At 43.2% G+C, this 18,365-nt stretch overlaps 1 protein-coding gene and 1 non-coding gene across 2 annotated transcripts in view; one reads left to right on the forward strand and one right to left on the reverse strand.

Annotated features, from left to right (window-relative positions):
- Positions 1–18,357, forward strand: part of LOC114897812 (kinesin-like protein KIF28P) — a 60,823-nt gene extending 42,466 nt beyond the window's left edge. Inside the window, exons 15-21 of the mRNA XM_029226888.1 lie at positions 8,172–8,446; positions 9,968–10,102; positions 10,837–11,003; positions 11,255–11,361; positions 11,622–11,769; positions 12,047–12,237; positions 17,387–18,357. Of these exons, the coding sequence (XP_029082721.1) occupies positions 8,172–8,446; positions 9,968–10,102; positions 10,837–11,003; positions 11,255–11,361; positions 11,622–11,769; positions 12,047–12,237; positions 17,387–17,539 (1,176 nt within the window). The 3' untranslated portion in view covers positions 17,540–18,357. The remainder of the gene's footprint in view (positions 1–8,171; positions 8,447–9,967; positions 10,103–10,836; positions 11,004–11,254; positions 11,362–11,621; positions 11,770–12,046; positions 12,238–17,386) is intronic.
- LOC114900054 lies at positions 3,006–3,112 on the reverse strand. The gene has a single exon (XR_003794681.1). It is a non-coding gene; the product is annotated as a U6 spliceosomal RNA (small nuclear RNA).
- Positions 18,358–18,365: the final 8 nt, after the last annotated feature.

Genomic DNA, 18,365 nt, shown 5'->3' on the forward strand with positions numbered 1-18,365 from the left:
CCAGAATTTGTTCTGACAGTTTCTTACCATCTTGTCAGACTTTGCTTTAAGGAGATTTTTAGGTTTTTTTTGAACTTTCCCCCCCAATGTTATTCCTTTTTATTATTGTTTATTTTTATTACGGTTTAAAGGTGATTTGAAAAAATATTTCATTCAGCCTTTTTTATTGGTAGCAGAGGGGTTACCTGAGTAACAGCCTGCCATTACCAGAAAGAGAATGCAAGATGATGTTTTCACACTTTACTCAGTGTGCCATGTGGGAGAGCTGAGGGCCCGCGCGCATTCGGAGATGCTGTTCTTTTGCTCCAACCTGGCATCCCGGTCATGGCCACAGATAACTGTTTGATGGGAATGCTTCTGCATAAACTGCACTGCGTTCTCTTTTAAGGGATTATGCACTAATTAATTTTACGGTGATTTCTTTTCTAGTTTTCTTTTTTCTCATGCAGAGATTAATCTTACTGATCTGTCATCTTCAAGTCTGTCCGTTCTCACCTTTTAAAAGTACTAGTTACATTCCTCAAATGAAGTCCTGCCTTCCTCAAAAGCTCTGTGAAACGCTGGTAGTAACCTCTGGTAGTTTCTTGGATCGTTCGTGTGTGTGTGATTTTGAAGGCTAAAAGACAAGACCGGTGAAGAGCAGCAGTGGGTTCTAGGTATGGACACGAGTGGCGCTTTTCTGGTGGTCGATCGTGTGAATGTTCACCCCTGCACCACGTGCACCCGTGGGTGCTCCGCCGCCGCCGCCGCAGGGTTAGGGCAGCGACTGTCAGAGCCACCCGGGAGCAGCCAGGGCCGCTGGGGGCTGGGAGGGCTTTCTATCCGCCAGTGCTGCGGCTGCACCTACCAGCCCAAGAGCTGCGAGAGCCCAGCGATCGCTCTGCGCCAGGCCCACAGGCCGGCTGCGGGGGTCGGCGCAGGGGCCTCGCTGACCTGCCCGGGTGACGTCAGTTTATCCGCCGCAGGGCACAGTAACGAGGCGGTGGACTGCTTTCATTACCTGGATTCGCATTTTCTTAGTTCCCTAGCCTAAAGGTCTCTAAAAACCCACGTGACTAGAATTCCTGTTGTGCTCGGCTCCAGCGCTGCGTGCGCCACAGCCAAGGTCTCCTGTAGCCTTCACCACGCCTCTGGGGATGGAGTACTGTGTTCTTCGCCATTGCTTGGGGCAAACAGAAAAAGAATGGAGTCTTTTTTATGTCTGGAGGATGTCCTTTTTTTATCAAGATACATAACACTCAGAGAGAGAATGACTTACCTGTTAGTTTTTTGGTGTTTTCCAAGTTGCTCACAGAAGGAATTGCTACTCTTACCCGGTAACCACGTTTTTCTTTTTTCCTTCTAGTCTTATTAGGAGATACCTGAGGTACAGCACCGTGTAAATTTAAGGTGTAGAGCATAATGATTTGACTTACATACATCAGGAAATGATGACCACAATAAGTTTAGTGAACATCCGTCATCTCATATAGACACAACATTAAAGAAATAGGAAAAACATTGTTTCCCATGGGATGAGCACTCTTAGGGTTTACTCTCTGTAACAGCTTTCCTGTACGACGCGCAGCAGGGTTCATTACATTTATCATGTTGCACGCATCCCTAGTACTTATTGATAACTATAAGTTGGTACCTTTAGACTGCCTTCATCCAGTTCCTCTTCCCACCACCCCTGCCTCTGTAACTACAAGACTGAACTCTTTTTCTATAAGATTGTTTGTTTTAAAAGTATAACTGACCTAAAACCCTGTGTTACTTCCTGGTACCCAACATAGTGATTTGATATTTCTATGCATTTCAAAATGATCGTCAGTCTAGTTACCATCAATCAAGATACAAAGATAGTTTCATAATTATTGACTACCTTCCCCATACTGTCCACTTCATACTGAAGACTCGCTTACTTTGCGCCTGGGAGTATGTACCTCTCCATCTCCCTCAACTATTTCTTCCCCCGACCCCCTTACACTCTAGCAACAACCTGTTTGCTTTCTGTATCTATGACTCTGTTTCTTTTTAGTTATTTTTTTAAAATTGAAGTACAGTTGATTTACAATATCATACTAATTTCAGGTGGAAAACATAGTGATTCAATATATTTATAGATTATACTCCATTTAAAGTTATTATAAAATATTGGCTATATTCCCTGTGCTGTACAATATATTCTTGTAGCTTATTTATCTTATACATAGTAGTTTGTAACTCTTAATCCCCTACCGTATTTTGTCCCTCCTCCTTCCTTCTCCCCACTGGCAGCCACTAGTTTGTTCTCTATATCTGTGAGTCTGTTTCTGTTTTGTTATATTCATTCGTTTTATTTTTTTAGAACCCACATATGAGTGATAGCATACAATATTTGTTTTTCTCTGTCAGGCTTATTTCAATAAGCATGATACCCCTAGGTCCATCCACATTGTTGCAAATGGCAGAATTTCATCCTTTTATATGGCTGAGTAATATTCCATTGTGTGTGTGTGTGTGTGTGTGTGTATATATATATATATATATATATATATATATATATATATATATCACATCTTCTTTAACCAATCGTCTGTTGATGGGAACTTTGGGTTGTTTCCACATCTTGGCTGTTGTAAACAGAGCTGCTATGAACATTGGGGCGCATGTATATTTTTGAATTAGAGTTTCTTTTCTGGATATATGCCCAGGAGTGGGATTGCTGGATCATATGGTAGCTCTATTTTTAGTTTTTAAAGGAACCTCCATACAGTTTTCCATAGTGGCTGTGTAAATTAACATTCCCACCAACAGTGGGCTAGGGCTACCTTTTCTTCACATCCTGGCCAATATTTGTTATTTGTAGATTTTTTTGATGAGAGCCATTCTGACAGGTGGGAGAAAATCTCTCACTCTGGTTTTGATTTGCATTTCCCTGATGATTAGTGATGTTGAGCATCTTTTCATGTTCCTTTTGGCCATCTGTATATCTTCTTTGAAAAAATATCTATTTAGGTCTTCTGTGCATTTTTTTTTTACTCTAGAATATGGAACACTTCATGAATTTGCATGTCATCCTTGCGCAGGGGCCATGCTAATCTTCTCTGTATCGTTACAGCTTTAGTATATGTGCTGCCAAAGTGAGCACTCTTCTGCCCATTCTTTAATGAGGTTGTTTGCTTTTTGGATATTGAGTTGTATAAGCTGTTAATATATTTTAGATGTTAACCCCTTATCAGTCATATCATTTGCAAATATTTTCTCCCATTCAGTAGGTTGTGTTTTCATTTTGTTGATGGTTTCCTTTGCTGTGCAAAACTTCTAAGTTTAATTAGGTCCCACTGGGTTTTTTTTGGCCATGCCACACAGTGCGCCTAGTTCCCTGACCAGGGATCGAACCTGCACCCCCTGCAGTGGAAGTGGGGAGTTTTAACCACTGGACCACCAGGGACGTCCCCCATTGGTTTATTTTTTATTTTGTTTCTTTTGCTTAGCAGACAGAGCCAAAAAAATAATGCTACGATTTATGTCAAAGAGTGTTTTGCCTATGTTTTATCCTAGGAGGTTTATGGTTTCAGGGCTTACATTTAGGGATTTAATCCATTTTGAGTTTACATTTGTATATGGTGTGAGAAAATGTTCTAATTTCATTCTTTTACATGTAGCTATCCAGTTTTCCCAGCACCACTTATTAAAGAAACTGTCTTTTCTCCATTGTATATCCTTGTCTCCTTTGTCATAGATTAATTGAACATAGGTGCATGGTTTTATATCTGGGCTCTCTGTTCTGTTCCACTGATCTATATGTCTGTTTTGTGCCAGTACCATGTTGTTTTGATTACTGCAGCTTTGTAGTGTAGTCTGAAGTCAGGGAGCATGATGCCTCTATCTTCATTCTTTCTTCTCAAGACAGCTTTGGCATTTGGGGATCTTTTGTGGTTCCATATAAATTTTAGAATTGTTTGCTCTAGTTCTGAGAACTGTCATGGCAATTTTGATACAGCTTGCATTAAATCTGTAGATTGCTTTGGGTAGGTATGGACTTTTTAACAGTATTAATTTTTCCAATCCATGAACATGGGATATCTTTCCATTTCTTTAAATCATCTTCAATTTCCTTCATCAATGTTTTATAGTTTCAGAGTATAGATTTTCACCTCCTTGGTTAAGTATATTCCTAGTTTATTCTCTTTTTTGCAATTGTAAATGGGATTGTTTTCTTGAATTCTCTTTCTGATAGTTCATTATTAGTATATAGAAAAGCAAAAGATTTCTGTATATTAATCTTGTATCCTGCAAATTTACTGAATTCATTTAATAGCTCTAATAATCTTTTGGTGTAGACTTTATGGTTTTCTATATATCAAATTATGTCATCTGCAAATAGTGACAGTTTTACATCTTCCCTTCCAATTTGGATGCCTTTTATTGCTTTTTCTTGTCTGGTGGCTGTGGCTAGGACTTCCAATACTGTGTTAATTAGAGGTGGTAACAGTGGACATCCTTGTCTTTTTCCTGATTTTAGAGGAAAGGCTTTCAGCTTTTCACCAATGAGTACAATGTTAGCTGTGGATTTGTCATAAATGGCATTTATTATGTTGAGATGTGTCCCCTTTAAACCTACCTGATGAGAGTTTTTATCATGAATGTAAAGCTTGTTTAGTGGTGCTGAACTCTTTTAATTTTTGCTTGTCTATGAAACCCTATCTCTCCTTTAAATCTGAATTATAGCCTTGCTGGGTACAAGTATTCTTGGTTGCAGGGTTTTTTCCTTTCATCGTTTAAAATATATCATGCCACTCCCTTCTGGCTAGCAAAGTTTCTGCTGAAAAGTTAGCTAATAGCCATATGGGAGTTCTCTGGTATGTAACTTGTTGCTATTCTCTTTCTGCTTTTAAGAGTCTCTCTTTATCTTTAATTTTTGCCATTTTAATTACCATGTGTCTTGCTGTAGATATCTTTGGGATCATCTTGTTTCGGACTCTCTTTGCTTCCTGGACTTGAATGTCTATTTCCTCTCCCAGGTTAGAGAAGTTTTCAGCTATTATTTCTTCAAATAAGTTCTCTGACCTTTTCTCTCTCTCATCTCCTCCTTCCGGGACCCCTATAATGCAAATGTTAATATGGTTGTTGTTGTCCCAGAGGTCTCTTAAACTGTCCTCCTTTAAAAAATTCTTTTTCCTTTTTATGTTCAGCTTTGGTGATTTCCACTACTCTCTCTTCCAGTTTGCTGATCTGTTCCTCTGTATCATCTAATCTACTGTTGATTCCTTCTAGTGTATTTTTTTCATTTCAGTTATTGTATTCTTCAGCTCTGTTTGGTTCTTTTTTATATTTTCTAAATCTTTGTTAAAATTCTCATTGTGTTACTCCATTCTTCTCCCGATTTCTTTGAGCATCTTTATGATCATTACTTAGAACTCTTTATTGGGTAGGTTGCTTATCTCCATTTCATTTTGTTCTTCTTTTTTATCTTTGTTCCCTCATTTGGAACATATTTCTTTGTTGCCTTATCTTGACTAATTTGCTTTTTTATTTCTATATATTTGGTAGAAATATATGGTTACATCTCCCAACCTTGGAGAAGTGGCCTTTTGTAGGAGTTGTCCTATGTGTCCCAGCAGTGCCCTCCCCTCTGATCACCAGAGCTATATGCTATAGGGATGCCACCTATACTGGCTGTGTGGGCCCTTCTGTTGTAGTGGGATGACTACTGTGGGTGGTCTGGTAGGCATGGCTGGCCCCCAGTCTGGTTGGTTGCCAGGTCCTGCCTTTTGTAGAGGTTGCCAGCCACTTATGGTTGGGGCTGTGTTATGAGGTGGCTAGCTGTGGAGCCCCAGGGGTTCTGGGGCTAGTCCTGGCCCACTGGTGGGTGGAGCTGGGCCCTGGGGTGGCTGTTTGCAAGGCCAGGGATCTCAGATCTACTCTTGCCTGCTTGCCTGCTGGTGGGTGGTGCTGTCTCCTGACATGGCTGGCGGTGGGGCCTGGGGTGTCCCAACTCTGGTGTCGGCCCACTGGTGAGTGGGGCTGGATCCTGAGGCAGATCTAGAGATGCCCAAGTTTCTCAGAACTGCTGTTGGCTTGCTGGTGGGTGGGGTTGGGGCTCAGGGGGGTCCTAGGGCTAGTGCTGGCCTGATGGCTGCAGAGTCCTGCAGGTCCCACAGTTGTTGACCTGCTGGTGAGTGAGGCTGTGTCCTGGGGTCTCTGGCTGTATGGTCCTGGGGGTCCTGGAGCTGGTTTTGGCCCACTGGTGGGCAGGGTGGGGGCCTAGTGATTCCTGGAGTTGGTATCAACCCGCTGGTGGGCAGGGCTGGGTCCTGGGCCCTCTGGTGGATGGGGCTGGGTCCCCTAGCAGCTGGGGGCTCAGGGGGTCCTTAGGCAGCAGCCTGCTGATGGATGGGGCTGTGCCCCCTTCCACTACCTGCTTGGCCTGAGGTATCCTAGGACTGGTGCTGACTGGCTGGTGGGCGGGGCCAGGTCCCAGCACTAGCACACTAGAGGGAGGACTCCAAAATGTGCTTGTCAGCACCAGTGTCCTCTTGGTAGAACAGGCCCCCCAGATGGCTGCCCCAGCACCTATGTCCCCCGGGGACCTCCAGTTGCCTCCTGCCTCTCCAGGAGGCTCTCCAAGATCAGCAGGTGGGTCTGATCCAGGCTCCTTTCAAATTAGTGTTTCTGCCCTGGGTCTCTAAATGTGTGAGATTTTGGGTGCATCCTTTAAGAGTGAAGTCTACGTTTCCCACAGCCCTTTAGCTCTCCTGAAAGTAAGCCCAGCTGACCTTCAAAGCCAAACGTTCTGGAGGTTTGTCTTCCCAGTGCAGGACTCCCAGGCTAGGGTGCTTGATGTGGGGCTGAGACCCCTCGCTCCTTGGCGAGAACCCCTGCAATTGTAATTATCTTCCTGCTTGTGAGTTGCTCACCTGGGGTTATAGGTCTTGATTACACTGTGTCTCCACCCCTCCTACCCATCTCGTTGTGGTGGTTCCCTCTTTATAGCTTTAGTTGTAGAAGATCTTTTCTACTCGACTTCAGGTCTTCCTCATCGATAGTTGCCCTATAAATAGTTCTAATTTTGGGCTTCCCTGGTGGTGCAGTGGTTGAGAATCTGCCTGCCAGTGCAGGGGACACGGGTTCAAGCCCTGGTCTGGGAAGATCCCACATGCCACGGAGCAACTGGGCCCATGAGCCACAACTACTGAGCCTGTGCGTCTAGAGCCTATGCTCCGCAACGAGAGGCCTGTGCACCGCGATGAAGAGTGGCCCCGTTCACCGCAACTAGAGAAAGCCCTCGCACAGAAACGAAGACCCAACACAGCCATAAATAAATAAATACATTTATATAAAAAAAAAAAGTTCTAATTTTGGTGTGCTCATGGGAGGAGGTGAGCTCAGGGACTTCCTACTCCTCCATGTTGGTCACTCCTCCTGGTAACCCTCACTTACTGAAGGGACAGACAGTACCAGGCTCTTGTCCTAGATTTTCTGCTCATTGGGTGTGAGCACACAAGTTTATTATCTTATAGTTCAGTAGGTTAAAAGTCCAACACAGATCTCACTGGGCTAAAAGCAAGGTGTCAGGAGGGATGTTTTGCTTTCTGGAAGCTTGAGGGGAGAGTATGTTTCCTTGCTTTTCAAGCTTCTAGAGCCACCAACATTCCTTGGCTCATGGCCATCTTCAAAGTCATCCACATAGCATCCCTCTGGCCCTGCTTCCATCACCATCTCTCTTTCTCTGACCCCCTCTTCTACCTCCCTCTTCCACATTTAAGGGCTATGTGATTACACCGGGCCTATCTGGATAATACAAGCTAATCTCCCTATTTTAAGGTCAGCTGATAAGCAAACTTAATTCCTCTTTGCCATAAGGTAACATATTCACAGGTTCCAGCGACTTGGACATGGACATCTTTGAGGGTCATTCTTCTGTGTACAACAAGCCTTCATTTCTCCTGGGAGGGTCTGTTTTCTAACTCCATCATTTCCTCTAAGTCATTTCCTGGGATCCAGCAATGCTGAAGTAAATAGGTCAGGAATGAATGTAGCGCTTTTGAAGGGCCTCACCAAAGCTAAGTTTGATGAGAGGGTTATTGGTCTTGGGTACACAAAATCCAGCCCATCAGAGACAGCATGCTGGGAAAAACCTTAGAAATGAATCGTTAGAGCAGCAGATGGAATCAAATATTGGCGACCTACCTTTGTGTTTCCAGGTGTGGATTTGGTCAAAAGCCAAGTTTATCAATAGGAAATTCCTAATGGAGGAACTTTACCAGCGTTTTCTGGATGGAGAAGATAGCCACGTAGCTCAGGAAGATGACCCTTTCTGGGATCCTGCTGAGGTCATCCACTTGGGCTCAGCTCACATCTGGCTCCAGTCACTTGCCTACTGCATGAAGTTTGAAGAGCAAGTGGAGTTTCTGAACTGTGACGGGCTAGAAGAGGCAGTGTTGCATATCCACATGGGCCCCTGCTCCCCGACAGGACAGTGGGTATCTCCTCCGCCACCTTGTCTAGTTCTGGGTCGGCCACACAGAAAACTCATAGCACGCCTGAGTTCTCCTGGAGGGGGTGGTCAGCTTGGTACCCTGAAGAGGTCATTCGTGAGGCAAATGAATGAACTCGTTCATTCATAATTTGGCTTTATCAAATCTGATTTTGCCATGGCAGCCAAAGCAGCTGACCTGGAATACTTAAAATCCCATGTCCAGCAGCCTTTGAGCAGCTCAGCACTGCCCTAAGGGACCAAAGGAGTGAGGAGGATATCCTGCAAAGAGGCAGGAGTGTAGTAGAAGGAAACGTGGACATGAACCAAAAGACCTCATTGGTAGAGAAGCCAAGGGTGCTGTAGGACCTTCTACTCACAGCCCCCGCCCCACCCCCACCCCCTGGAGCGCCCCGTGAGGTCTGGTGCCGGCCACACCCACTTGCTCTTTCCAGTACTAAGTCCTCATCCCTGCTGATGAGGCCCAAGAGGCAGAAGCAGAAAAGCTCATTTTGTAGCTCAGCCTATCTCCCTGCACAGACTCTGGTAATTTCTTTGTTCCTTTTCTCAAGGAAGGAACTGTGGTGTCTTTGTTTCCTTATGTGGCCTCATTCTGAGCTGTTATCCAACCTTTGTTCTAACCCCACTCCATTACCTTTACTGTCCCCTTAGGGCGTCTCATCTGTTTTCTCTCTTTGGGCCAAAGGCAGTTAAGGGAGCTTTTACAAAAGCTAAAGTCTCTTAGCAATTCTAAGCAAAGAGGCTGGCAGGAGGTCTGGTCTCGGTGCCAGGGTCCTCATTGGTACCCGATGCAATCTTTTTCTCTTTCTGAAGAGGAAACAGGCTGAAGAAGGGAGCAAGAAAACTGCAAAGTGCTGTGACTGAAAGACCAAGATGACCGCTGACCCACTGTCTTTACTGGGACTCTAAAAAAACTTCTTGGTCATTTTGCTACCTCGGGCTTCTAGGCTGCCTGATGGTTATATTTCCCACTCTGAATTAATAAAGTAGCATTCTAGTTTACAGGTTTCAATCTTTGTGAGCTCATTGATGTGAGAGAGGTCCCCTGTTGGAAAGCTGTCCCTATTGGGTTCTGAGCCTGAGGGCCTGGGGTTGACCCTAGACCATGAGGAGTTCACTGCGGTAGATGACACCCGGAGAGGCTGCATCTGGGCAGCCAGCTGGCTTTCTCTGGGTGGCAGCCCCTCTATCCCACTGGGAACCTACCTAAATCTTCAATGCTAGTTTGGCACCCACATCTGGGTACATTTACTGCAAGAAGCTGTTATATTCCTGTCTCCTCCTTGAGACGGTCCATATCTTACCTTGAAGTACTAGAGCGTGGAGTGGGCTCTTGTTATATGTCTCTTGAATGAATGAATTCTACAGCTGGAATATTACCCATCCTTCCTTCAGAGAATCTGGCCATCTCTTAGGAGTCTATGTAATTCCCATTGACATCACAGTCCTAACTTGCTTGGACCCAGACTAACCTGTGACAATGTTTACCTCTTCTGTTTGTAGAGCACGTGGTGAGGAGGATGTGGTTATTGACCCACTGGAGCTGCTGGGCAAGAGAATGGATTTCCAGATTCGCATTGTGCAGTGCCTTGGCACCAAGTGGCTAAAGGAAGATGCAGAGCGGGGTGTTCAGATGGGGTACCAGCCTGCCCCGCAGAGCTGCTGAACACGAACTGCCCACTTTGTGGGCCCTGGTGGGAGGGAGTCTTTCCTCAAGTTTTAAGAATGAGCTATCATGTCATTTTCTTACGTTTTTTGGCTTGTTCAACCCCCAAGTGACTATTTCCTCCAACTGTTTGACAGACAGATAAGCCGCGTGCCCCTCCAGGTCAGTGGTATGTGATTAGCGCATACTGATCCTCCTAAGTAACTGAAGCAGAGTCAGAAATTTTAATTATCAGAAAGACTATCCCGTAAAACTGTGTTATCTAAGTAGGACGATTGGGTTTATTTTATTTAGTTGGAAACAAAAGGACTGTATTACAATATGGCAGAGGCACCAGATATGCTTAAACTAAAAGCTTAAACTAATTAAGCTAAAAGGATATTAAAAGATAAAGCAATAAAAAAGGTAGGCTTTGAAGGACAAAAACAAACTGCAACCTCATGTGGAAAATTAACAATTTTAGATTATCTAAGTGGAAAGTATTTATCAAAATCCTTTTCTCTTTTTGTTAGACATTTAATATTATCTATGTAATGATGATACCCACATTTGAATAGCTGAGATGTTGGAGGTGGCAATCACGAGAATCAATTATAGGTCACCTTTTATCAACTAACCAAAGCAGGCTATAATTTTCTTTACAAATACTTTTCTTTACAAATGTATCCCTTATGGTTTTAAGTTATGTTTTCTGTTCTTGTCTCAGGTACAGAATTTATGATCTTCCAAACACTTTATATACCAAGCCTGTGTGGAAAATTCTGAATCCCCAAATTGAAGAGACTGTCCAATTTACAGCCTTAAATGCATCTCAGGAGTTTCTGAATTATTTACAGACAAATGCTCTCATTGTTGATTTATGGGGCCTTCAAGGTACCATGTTTACTTCCTCTTTTGCATGGTGCATTCCTCAGTCAGATATCATGTCTGTATACCTAGGGCTGCAGAGGAGGGAGATGGAGGGAGGTGATCAGGGTCTTGACAGCTGTGGCCGAGAGCTATCGTCCCTTGGGCCTCTGGCTTTTAGTCCACAGGTGATCATATGGTTTAAATCTCCTCACACAACAGGGGGGCTGGACAACTGAGACATTTCTTTCCTTGATGGTGTCTCCTCCATACTACAGAAGGCTGTGCCGAACTGAGCTGCTCTCAGCCAGGCCTCATGGTCACAGGTGAAGGCCACATCATGGTGGACACCAAGAAAATATCCGCTGTGATGGATAAGGGCCAGGTGTGTATACTTAAGTGACACTAAAAATAGATGTCACAGATGACTAAAAATATCTCCGATGACAGTTGCTTGGGGATCATCAGTGTTCCTTCCCATTAAAAAACCTTTTTCTTGATTTATTCCTGTGAACGCTGAGGGTCTTAAACCTTGGTCACCACACCCCTCCACCCCACGTAGTTTTCACATGGTAGGAACAACTGGCACTCTCCAAGCGTATGCAAATAATCCAGCAAAAGGCTAAACTGACCTGTTTTTTGTAGACTACATCAAACCAGATACCAGAACTTTATCTGAAGCTGCTCAAGTTAGAACAGGAGACAGAACTGCTCAGAAACATTAACAGAGTGCTCAGAGAGGAAAATGTGTTTCTTAAAGAATCTCTTGAGAAAACTGGTTCTAGTCAACAAGGTAAGAGGCCGCTCAAGTCTTGGTGTTTAGCTTTTCTCTAAACTCCTACATTTGTGATGTGTATTTTCTTTCTAAGAGATGAGATTTTAAATGAGTTAATATCTTGTTTCAGTTTTTAAAAAGGGGGGGAACTTTTTTTCCTTGTAAGATTTCTTTGAATGGGTCCAAACTGGTGCCTGATAAATGCTGATGTAGTAAAATGCACCAAGGTAATTAAATATATAAATATCTGGATAAATAAATAGATGAATAAATAAATGTTATCTTTCAACCTCAGCACATAAGCCTTCCAATACCCTGAAGCTAACTGGGATGACAGCACAACTGCCAGCAGCCAGAGAGGTTAATCAGATGTGCACCCAGCAAGCCAGCTATGACAGAGCATTTGCCAAAGCTCTTAAGGTGTTCCACCAAAGCATGAATGTGGCAAGAGGGCAGTTTCTCAAATTGAGACATCATAAACCTCCTGTAAGTAGCCAGAATCCTGGGAGCAAAAGGAATTTCTTTCCATTAAATGCAGCTGTTTGATATAACTGCATTTCCTGAGCGTGGGGACATGGGTGTGTTTCAGCCGAAGAGCAGGTTGAGGCCTAGAACACTGTGAGTCTGCTGCTTTCGGGGCTCCACCCATCTCTGCTCCCATTTTTCACTTTAGTGTACATCTGGCTGGTTCAAGGCAGCCGTGGCCACTGCAGCACTGATATTCCTGCACTTAAGGATGTACAGAGTATCTCAGAAATGCAAGTTCGCTTTATCATTATAAAACCAAATAAATATAATTCATCACATTAAGATATTATAGGAGAAAAATCATGATTACTTCAATATATACAAAAAAAGCATGTGATAAAATTCAGCATCCTACCACGATAAAAACTTTTAGCAAACTAGGAATAAAATGGACATTACTTAATCTGATAAAGGCAATCTTAAACGAACACACAGTAAGCATAATCTTAACGGTAAATCACCGATGCCAGCTATCTTCACTTCTGTTTGACATTGTACTTTAGGTTCTAGCCAGTGCAGCAAGCCCAGAAATAAAAGGTATAAGGATTGGAAAGGAAAAAAGGGTAATAATAATAATAGTATATATTTATGTAATACTAAGTGCTTTTACATTTACTGACTCAATTCTCGCAACAACCTGATGGGTAGGTACTATCATTAGCTTTATTATACAGTTGATGGATCTAAGGCACAAGAGAGGTTAAGTAACTTACGTAAGGACACACAACTAGTCAGTGTCACGGCCAAGCTCCAAACCCAGGGCTGTTCCATGGTCTATACTATTTCCCACTACACCATGATGCCTCTAGTATTATTTGCAGATGACATGTTTATGTAAATAGAAAATCCAAAAGAACTTATAAATAAATTACAAGGTTGCTGGATTTAAAAATTAATTATGTTTGAATATAATAGCAATAGAACAAAATTTTTAAAATAAAAGATAGCTTTTTTTTTTTTTTTTTTGCAGTATGCGGGCCTCTCACTGTTGTGGACTCTCCTGTTGCGGAGCACAGGCTCCGGACGCGCAGGCTCAGCGGCCATGGCTCACGGGCCCAGCCGCTCCACGGCATGTGGGATCTTCCCGGACCGGGGCACGAACCCGTGTCCCCTGGATTGGCAGGTGGACTCTCAACCACTGCGCCGCCAGGGAAGCCCCGAAAAGATAGCATTTATAATCGCATCAAATGTAAGAAGTACTTAGGCCTATAGCTAACATAAAGTATGGACTTCTACGGAGAAAATTTTAAAGCTTGTTTGAGAGATGTTAAAGATGATCTAAATAAATGGAGAAACATGCCATGGCTCCATGGTTTGGAAGGTTTGCTACTGTAAATCTGTCAAGTCTCCTGAGATTCAATATAATCCCAATAAAATGTAATGGAATCTGACAGGATGATCCTATAATATAGATGGAATCGCAAAAGCAAAGATTAGCCGAGACAATCCAAGGCTCAAAAACAAGGTAGAGAACTTGCCCTACTCTATATCAAGGCTTATTTTAATGCTGTTGTAATAGACGGTAAGGTATTGCCCAAATGTAGGTAAGATAACCAAAGGAAAAGAAGGCCAAGAAATAGATTCACTCAGAATTAGAGACTTGATATATGACCGAGGTGCAACCAAAGATGAGTGTGGCAAGGATGGATTTTTCAGTAAACAGTGCTCAGAGCATTCAGAATACATATGAAGATAAATGAAATTGGAGCCTTATCTAGAACTATACCTAGAAGTCAATTTTAGGTGAGAATTAAAGACCTATACGTGAAAGGTAAACCCCTAACGCTTACAGAAGGTACTTTAGGAGACGTCTTCATGACCTCACGGTGGAAAAGGATTTAAACATGACAAGAAAAATACCTAGATTTAAAGAAAAAGATTGATAGACTCACCTATATTAAAATTGTGAAGTTTGGTCCAGAAACCAAAACAAAGTCGAAAGGGATAGGAAAAGTCATTTGCAACACATTTAATATATAATGAGCTAATATTCAAAATAAAGTACTACAAACCAAAAAGAAAAACAGAGATAGATTTTGACCCAGTAGGAAAAAATGGTCAGAAGACCCGAACAGGAACTTCACAAAAGAGGAAATCAAAAAGGCCAATAGGGCTTCCCTGGTGGCGCAGTGGTTGAGAGTCCGCCTGCCGATGCAGGGGACATGGGTTCATGCCCCGGTCCGGGAGGATCCCACATGCCGTGGAGCGGCTGGGCCTGTGAGCCATGGCCGCTGGGCCTGCACGTCCGGAGCCTGTGCTCCGCAACGGGAGAGGCCACAACAGTGAGAGGCCCGTGTACCGCAAAAAAAATGGCCAATAAATATGAGAACGTGCTTAACTTCTTAAATAATTTGGGAAACAGTAATTGAAACCAGTGATATGCTAGTATAATGTAACCATACGGACAATAATTTCCGTCTGAAAATATGAAGTTTTGGTAAAGCTATGAAGCAACAGAAACTTTCATGCCACGTTGGAAGGAGTATAAATCGGTACAACCACTTAAAAAACCGTTTGCCATTTATCTAATAAAAGGCAGAGATGCATCTACCCTGTAAGCCTGCAACTCAACTCCTCTTCTCCACAGAGTAAACTGGTTCTGCACTTCTCTGCACCTTAATGCCCTGAGGCAGAGGTTCTCACAGTGTGGTCTTCTCACCAGCAGCTTCAGCATGATCTGGGATCTTGTTAGAAATGCAAATTCCAGGGTCCCCTCCCAGACCTGCTGAACCAGAATCTCTGGGTGTGAGGCCTAGTAATCTGTGCTTTAACAAGTCCTCCAGATGATTCTGCCTTAAACTCAAGTTTGAGAACCACCTTTCTAGGCATCCTATGTATGTAATGAATTAATTTCTCTCCTACCTATCTAGAATGGTACTAGTTATACACCATTCTTGAAAGAACTGGGAAAATAGTCACTCAAGTCATTTTCTGTTCTGTAGTTCAGATGATGGACCAGCTGAAAAATTCTGTAGGAACCCAAGCACTCGTGCACTGGCTGTATTTTAACACCATCTTCCATAATAGCCCCCAGATGGAAACATCTTAATGTACATCCACAGAAGATAAGTAATTTATGGCACAAATGCCCAAAAGACAGGCAAAATATACTGTTTAGGGCTGCATTCTAGGCGGCGAGAAAATGATTATCACACAATTTAGGTTAGGGTTGATTCTGGGGGTAGAGAAATGGGTGTGACCAGGAGGCGCTCGAGACGCAGTGTGTTTTCTTGAGCAGGTATGTTCACTTTAACTGTACCTATGCATACATTTTGGGTACCCTTTTGTCTGTACACCTCACAATAAAAAAGAAGGAAAAACCAGTGTGATAAACACACTAAAAATAAAGTTATAAGCCACAACCTGGGAGAATCTATGTGTATTATTTGTCATCAAAGATTAGTATCCAGAATATATAAACAACTACATACTTTTTTATTTTTGGCTGCATTGGGTCTTCGTTGCTGCAAGCGGGCTCTCTCTAGTTGCCACAAGTGGGGGCTACTCTTTGTTGAGGTGCGCAGGCTTCTCATTGCAGTGGCTTCTCTTGCTGCGGAGCACCGGCTCTAGGGTGCAGGCTCAGTAGTTGTGGCGCATGGGCTTAGTTGCTCCACGGCATGTGGTATCTTCCTGCACCAGGGCTCGAACACGTATCCCCTGCATCGGCAGGTGGTATCTTCCTGCACCAGGGCTCGAACACGTATCCCCTGCATCGGCAGGTGGATTCTTAACCACTGCGCCATCAGGGAAGTCCCTACATACTTTTAAAATAAGAGAAAGACAACTCTTTCTCTTTGTAGGAAAATACACTGGAAAAAATGGCCGAAGTATCTGTGCGGGCATTTCACTAATAATCAGGGAAACAGAAAACTAAAACGAGATGCCACGACACACTATCAGCCCCCTGCCTGCTCGCATCTCTGTGAGCACCGTCACCTCCTCCACCGTTGCTCACTGGCGCTCTGGCCCACAGTGGGCCCTGCAATCCCTGCTCAGGGATACCTGCTCCTATGGGGCAGGGGACACATCAGCCAACTCTCAGTGGGAGAATCCCCACCCAACACGGTCCTGTGCAAACCTCAGAACTTCTACAGTATTAAAAGAATATATACCATACCAATCTCAAATATTTGGATTATCTCACCAATTTTCCCTGTTGGCAGTAAGTAAAGGGTCATTTAGGCAGCCTTCCTGAAACAGGACATGCTCCTAGGTGACTTGTTGCCTCTGGTAGCAGCTTTCAAATGCAGCTTTCTGGCCCAAAGGGAGAACTCGCTGGACACCCCACTCATGTACACACACAGTACTTTTACTGTAATGAAGTGAGTCCACTAATATTGAAACCGAGCAGGATGCTGCGGGGCCCTCCTGAGTACAAAATCCCCTCTGTGTCCCCTGTTTGTTGTTTATAGAAAGTCTTTGGTCTCCTAGACCTTCCCTGAGTTCCAAAGAGCAGATTCAAGCTGTTACTAACTAGGTGAGTGAGGGAATGCAGAAACAACGGAAAAGCAAGCCCAACATAATCTTTTCCATGATTGTTAGCTTAAAGTAATGCCTTGACTTATGACCCCAAACTGTGGAGATAATGTCCTGTGGCTTCGACTGGCTGGCCCCAAGTGGACTTAAAATTGGTGACACTGGGAAGGTCAATTAAGAACTGAAACTCCTGAACCATCACGAAGTAAATAACAAAATGCCTCAACCATTGCTTTTGCTTTCTCCTAGAAAGGAGTTAAGGGATCACAAGACCATGATTTACTAGTTTGCTTTGTAGGAACACACAGATCAATCACATTCACCAATGACAGACACAACGAGTCCCAAGACAGTCCTGGGAAGTCTGCAATTGAAGTCTTACAGGAAAGCTGAAATCATAAAGACCCCCTCCCCTTTACTTTTTTTTTTTTTTTTTTAAAAACCCTACGCCGCTGGCCAGCCAGCAAGATGGATTTGAGACGAGTCTAGGTCTCCCATCTTTAGGGTTGGTGCCTCCTTGACTAATACAAGTTTCTCTGCTCCAAACTCCACCATTTCAGTTTGGCCTCACTGTGCGTAGGGCACACGAACTTGGGTTTGACAACAATATTGTTCTTTTCTTTATTTTTAGGAAGACGATCAAATGCTTCGACCATTTGTACACCAGCAGTCGCAAATGTTAAAGGACTTTGGGGACCTACTTGAATCCAGCTTGTGGAAACTGAAAAATGATGTTGCTCTTATAGTGAAAAAGAAGAGAGAATGTTTATTGCATATGGAATAGTGAGGATACACCAACTGAAAACATTTGAGCTTTGAGTTGGAAAGATTATTTGTGCAGCTAATAAGCATATTTAACTTGGCTCTCAGAACTGAATTGTGGACTCAACCTAGTCAACCCATTTCCCACTCACTCAACCTATTATACCACTTTTAAGCAAAACTCTTCTTCAATTTGATTTAAAACCATGTAAAAATGAATCCATAACCAGGGTGAAGGTGAGGTGGGAAATATGAAAGGTGAATGGTCAGCACTCTGAGCTCTGGGATTGACTGCCTGGGGCTGAATCCATCACTAATCAATTGTGTGGTTTGGGGCAAATGACTTCCCCTCTCTAAGTCTCTTTCCTTACCTGTTACAGGGGAATGGTAACAGTACTTACCGCAGATGGTTAACAAATATAAAAGAATATAAAGAACTTAGAATGTGCTTGGCACACAGAGGAATTGATAAGCAACTGCCGTTAATATTTTCATGATCAACAGCTCCAAACTTCAAATAAAAGCTTTTGATAAGTTTCTTGCTGTCTCACCTAGAGAATGGTTATTTCATGCCCCTCATTTTGTATCCTTGTTCTGAACAAATTTGATATTCTACCTCCACTTATTTTCTGTCTTCGTAGGTTTATTTGAAATAGGTTCAATTCATTAAGCATCGTTAAGTGCCTGTACTGTGGGACCCGTTCAGTGCAAGGGCCTGGGGTGGCAGAGATTAAGATTTACTATGACATCTGCCGGGAATTAGTCAATCTCGAAGAGATCTTGATTCCACAAAGAACTGATTGATGAGTCTTAGTTAAGGACCCACGGGCACTGAGTGCTCTGGGGAA

The sequence above is a fragment of the Monodon monoceros genome, unplaced genomic scaffold, assembly GCF_005190385.1.
Source record: "Monodon monoceros isolate NGI ecotype Baffin Bay Population unplaced genomic scaffold, NGI_Narwhal_1 Super_Scaffold_18, whole genome shotgun sequence".
Lineage (NCBI taxonomy): Eukaryota > Metazoa > Chordata > Mammalia > Artiodactyla > Monodontidae > Monodon > Monodon monoceros.